The sequence below is a fragment of the Cynara cardunculus genome, assembly GCF_001531365.2.
Source record: "Cynara cardunculus var. scolymus isolate 2C chromosome LG 1, CcrdV1, whole genome shotgun sequence".
Lineage (NCBI taxonomy): Eukaryota > Viridiplantae > Streptophyta > Magnoliopsida > Asterales > Asteraceae > Cynara > Cynara cardunculus.
In genome coordinates, this window is record NC_037528.1 from 29,483,507 (window position 1) to 29,489,480 (window position 5,974).

Consider the following 5,974-nt stretch of genomic DNA (forward strand, 5'->3'; position numbering starts at 1 on the left):
TTCACAGCAAAAACACTGTGAAGGTTTAAAAAGCCGAACCTTCACAGCAAAAACACTGTGAAGGCTACCTTCACATCATTTTGCTGTGAAGTTTCAAGTATAAAAAGTTGGTCTCACGGGTCTCACGAAAACAGGTTGGTCTCACGTTATCCCAAGTCTAATAACTTAGTTGGGTAATTAAGTTTTTGAGCCTAACTAATTAATAATTTCAGATTTCATTTTATTATATCATATACGTTAGTTATATTAGTTGATTAATTTAATTTCCAAATTTATTAGTATGTTATTTAATTAATAGTATTAATTTATTTTAGAAAATTAATATTAATTAATTAATCTTTTTCTAAGTGGCTTATTAAATTATTTAGTAATTCAATAAGCATTTTAAAGGTGTTGTAATTTGGAATTAGTAACTGTTTAGGACACCTTAATGGGGGACATATGATTTTTATAGTTATTAAATAGATAAACTGACGTTAACAGTCGTTATCAAGCGTAGCATTTAGAGGTTTATTAAATCATTTTGATAATTTAATAACGAGATTAAAGCGTCATGATCGAGTTAAGCAATCATTGGGACGCTTTATATTGGAAGGGTGAACTTATAAAATTATAAAATGATTAATTTGACATTTTTAGGCGTCATCGAGTTTTAGAGTTTTGGGGTTTCACTAAAGTTAACCGAGGTTTACTTTTATCTCGTTTGACCCACAAGGATTTAATGATGAGATCTAATGGAGATATTTGAGATATTAAAGATACTCGATTGACTTTAGATTGGGTTGGGTTTGACCATAGTTTCTATTGTTGTTTTTTGAAGAAATTAAACCATTACTTGGATATTATGATATGAGTCTTTGGTCAAGAGCTATCAGTAGTCGATTTACATGGATAAATGAATCTTCATAAGACATACAATGGGATGCATACATATGTACAAATCTATTTTTGAGCATGATATGATTCGTATGGTGATATGTACGTGTACATGATGTTTCAGTTGCATACATGATCTAGTATATATTACATGTATGCTATTTTTTATCAGTTGCATGCTATGTGTTTTTTGTTTTCAAATAACTCTAGCATGCTATTTTATGTCAAAAGTTTTATGATCAATTGTAATGGGTGGACATTGACCAATAAATCATACAACAATTGGCACAATCTGTGATGGGTGCTTAAACATGTGCAGGTCGAACAACCCAGACAATGCTAGTGACAAAATGACCCATGCTCGACTTAGGCAGTTCGTGAGATCTTTGTTCTTTCACTGTTACATGTTTTCAGAAAATGTATACAATTTGGTTTAGAGCTTACATGTTGATATGTATGATGCGAAATGATTTTATTCACGCAAACCATGAACTCACTAGGTTTTATAAGTTGACTAGTATGCATCTTAAGGACAAAAGATTCAAGTTAGAAAGAAAAATAGACTTGTCATGTCCATTTAAGTTCAATATTTATTTTTAGACATCTATGATTAGTATTCAAGTTAAATATTTAAATTCTATTATGTAAACTGATATGCGATGAATAGTATTCAAGTTAAATATTTATTGTAAACGATTTATAATTTAGCCGTTATTTAGGATATTTATAGGAAAGTTGTTGATGATGATGTTGCATTTCTCATGGTGAAAAGAGGAGGTTACAAGTTGATATCATAGTCATACTTCAAGAGAAATAAGTTATGATCTTTGGTCTAAGCTAATACATATTAGATGCAACGTACCACATCATAAGTACAGTATAACATTATACGATGCAGTAAGTTTAAGTGTAGTCGTACTTGATCCAATTACCTTATCTTAGAGGTGATTAGTGTTATTGCTAAGAATACGCATAGGATACTCAAGAAGTAAAGCTCACGTAAAGTATGGCAGAACAAATAGTATGGGCTTAGGCCCGAAAGTAGGACATGTAAGTGTATTTGCAAATTTGATTTTAATAGCACCAGTAGTACTAGTTAGATCTTGAGTTTGGTGCACAAGATCTATCTACATGCATATGAAGCGTAGGAACGGAAGTTAATACTTTGCTTTGCAACAATGAGATAAAGTAAATAGGATTCTAATCAAGCTGATTCTTCTCCAAAGGTTTGCTTTGATTCAGTTGCGTTATAAGTCCAAAGTTCTTTCATCTCGCCTCTCACTACACCCAGTACGATACAAGTTCCTGCAAATAACATGGAAAACGGAAGTTTAAACAATAATCTCTTTCAAACGAAACTAAACGAACCCGGTATATCTTACTCTAAAAGAGGGGATGTATGCTCTACCCTGAAGGATATTGTGATTGTTTTGCCAAGAACCTGGCTTGTGCAAAAAGGGAAGAAAATACTCCCTCCCTCTATCCCAAGAACTCACATTTTTTAGTTCTAGTTTGTCCAAAATAAGTGTTCACTTTCAAAAGCAAGTGCCTACTTTTCAATTCTACCCTTAAATCTTAATTATGAAATGGAGAAATTCGTTACTATTATTAAGGGTAAAATTGTCAAATTTGTTGATTAAATATAGTGTTAATAATTACACATTTCTATGCGTACATTTTTCATTGTGAAGATTTACTTTAGGATGGAGGTAGTAAATAGTAAGCAGCAGAAAAACAAAAGAAAAAACAAAAGGTAACTGATATACCTAACGTACAAGGAACAAGATAGAGCAGAGCAGGTTGGCCATGCCCATCCATCAAGTACAATCCCAAGTATGTTAACAAGAGGCCTGCATAAAAGAGACATTTTTTATGAAAACTATTTATACAGCTTCAATTGTACAGAAAACATATTTAATGATAAAATCAAACCAAATGAAACGAGCCCAATATATCCCTCCCAATACTGGGATCTGAGGGTATTGGTGTACACTGACGGCAACCCCAAATGGTAGAGTGATTAATTCTATGAGACCAAAATAATGTTCTTTTGCCTATGCAGGTGGTCGAGTAGCATGGTGTCTATAGCAAGGACAAGTCTCTGATGCAAAAGGTCATGGCAACGTGTCCCTCATAAAACAAGGGATACAAGGAAGGTACAAAGGAAAATACGCAGATGCAACCATGGGGAAAGGAGATACCCCCAATTTTAAGTAGGTGAATGTTCCCATAAGACACAAGGACGTTAATTTGTTATCCAATTCATACTTACTAGGCAACGCGATAAGCATTCTCCATTGAAGGTCTAGATATTATGTAGAACTAAGCAACGACACCGCACTTGTCACGATGGATATAAAAAAAGCAAGGGGCCGTTTACCTAAACACTTACCCGATAAGCGCTTAACAGTAAAATTCAACGCTATCGCTTACTTACCGGGTAAGATTTAAATCTACCAAAAAACGACACTGTATGTAACAATTTACCCGGCAAACGCTAACTGTAGTAAGAGTCGTCGTCATTACTTACCGGGTAAGACTTTCGGTCCTTGCCTTCGCTTTACTAGGTAAGATTCTTGGTCCTTGCCGTATTCATCCGGTAAGGTAATGTGACTTGGTAAGCACTTACCCGAGTAAGCATTTGCAGAAAATCAAGCTAGGATATCATATAATCTGTAAGCTGATTCTTAGCAATCAGTTACATAATTAGTGATTCTCTTTTATTAGATAAAATTTGTAGTATATTTTATTATAGAAGTCGTTACAGATTTGCTTGCATATAAAATATGTTGTACATTGTATTCAAGTTGGAATAGAAGCTTTTCTTAGACATCTCAAACAACTTCATGGTATCAGAGTTGTAGGATAGAGATCCTATTTTCTCTCAAGTCATCGTCTTCTTTAATCTGCTCATCCTATCTCTCAAAATCTCTCTTCATGGGGGAATCAGATCTCTTATCCACGGATTTGTCCACTTCCATTCCCAAGACTCCTTCAACATCTTGTCTTGGCTAAACTACTTGAGAGAAAAAAAAAATATGTTCAAAGCTCCAATAACGCTACACTTCATTCCACAAAATCCTCCTCGCCTTGGATTGTTGACTCAGGTGCATCCAACCACATGACAGTGACCAATCACCTTTCTCAACTTATTCTCCTTGTACCAGCCTTCAAACCGTACATATTGCTAATAGTACACATACCAAAGTGGCTGGAACAGGAACCATTGAACACTCAAATCACTGTTATTTGTGCCAGAACTTGAGTGTAATATCATATCAGTCAACAAACTGAATCGTGACTTAAATTGTGCAACTAAATTCCTTCCTAATTCTTGTATATTGCAGGACTGGACTTGGTCAAGGAAGACGATGGCAATGCTGACGTGCTGCAGGTCTTGATGTCCTGGATGTCGATACTCCTTCAACTCATTTCGTCGGTCATCATAATTCGTTATGTCATAGTTTTAAGTCTTCTAGTCAATCTAATAAAGACAGTGAAATCATGATGTGGCACTTTCGTATAGGTCATCCCAATTTTTCATATTTGAAATGAATGGGTCCCATCTCTCTTCATAAATAAAAATCCCAAATTATTTCAATATGAGGTTTGTCAAATGGCCAAGCATACTCGTAATACATACTCACCACGATCATACAAACCAAGTCACCCTTCCTCCCTTGTCCATGGTGACATTTGGGGGCAATCCATATTCCAAGCATAGCCGGTGCTAGATGGGTTTTATTATTAGTTGATGACCATGCTATTGATTTTACATGTAATCATTTAAAGATAAATCAAAAGTAGAAGAAAAAAGATAACCATGGCTGAAGCCGTCTCATCAAATCTAGTTATAGCCTTCTTATATATATATATTGATGATTACCTTCAGAAATTGTCTATCAAGTAGTATTCTATATTAATCATGAAGTACTTTTGAGGCATCATAGTAGTAAAAGCTAGAAAATTCCTTAGACTATAATGCTTTGCCAACTCCAATGTAGTAGAAGCTAGAAAATTCCTCAGACTATAATGCTTTGCCAACTCTAGTAACAAGGACGAACTCCTCCCTTATCAATCATCTAAGCAATGTATCAAAGAAGGCTCACAGGAACTCCAAGTAATGCAAGTTCATTTTATTTCAAATATGATTTGCTCATCTTATTCAAGATCACAGTCAAGTAAATTAGTATTATTAGCATCTCAAGAACCCAGGTGAGGTGTTTCAAGACCACAGGTCGGTTAGTCAAAATATAACCCCATGATACTAAGGTCCACCAAAATGAAACTAGGGGTTTATAAGGCATAAAATCTCTTTCTTTGAAAGAATAGAATATATGTATGCTTATGTATTGTGCATATGCATACATATATATATATATATATATATACAATATATGCATATGTCGTGACAGGTCCTATTAGGAACCTAAAATTGATTAGGAACCTGGGAACCGCCCACAGCGTGATACACGACATATTGATCAGGAACATGGATGTGTTATTCATCATTATGTTTTAGAATATTCATCATGAGTTTGTGATTCATGATGAATAACATGTCCATAACGCATCCATATTCATCATGAATGTGCAATTCATGAGTAACACTTCCATATTCATCATGAACGTGTTATTTATGATGAATCTTTATCTTGAAGATGGAAAAGGAGCGTTGGGGGCGGTTCCCGGGTTCCTAATCAATTTTAGGTTCCTAAAATAGCTTTCCTCAACATATGTATATTACATACGCAAGACGGGTTTGGTTCCGGTGAGAATGAAAGTTATGGTGAGAAAGGTACGAAGGGATCTCCACCCTTGGTTCAATCCTAATTGAAGAGAACCACTAGATCAACACTAATGAGATACACCGGATCAATTCTCTTCTAAAGCGCCATTCATGGGTTGTTTTGGGATTAAAAGTGATCAAGGGTCCAAATCCTTTCTTACACTTCTCATCTTAGCTCGAATTCTAATACGATCCTTCGTCTACTTGGGACATATCTATCTATAAATACATGTGTTTGATATATGTTTGCATATATATACATGACGTACTTATGTATTATATATGTACGTAGTTATGCATTTATATATG

The 5,974-nt window shown here is 34.6% G+C and overlaps 1 protein-coding gene across 2 annotated transcripts in view; it reads right to left on the bottom strand.

The window, feature by feature from the left end:
• Positions 1–1,854: 1,854 nt before the first annotated feature.
• LOC112510549 (signal peptide peptidase-like 3) overlaps positions 1,855–5,974 on the bottom strand; it is a 45,188-nt gene continuing 41,068 nt past the window's right edge. For both annotated transcript variants that reach the window (XM_025116022.1, XM_025116013.1), the window contains exons 13-14: positions 2,643–2,726; positions 1,855–2,181 (exon numbers count right to left, since the gene is read on the bottom strand). In XM_025116022.1, the coding sequence (XP_024971790.1) occupies positions 2,081–2,181; positions 2,643–2,726 (185 nt within the window). In that variant the 3' untranslated portion in view covers positions 1,855–2,080. The remainder of the gene's footprint in view (positions 2,182–2,642; positions 2,727–5,974) is intronic.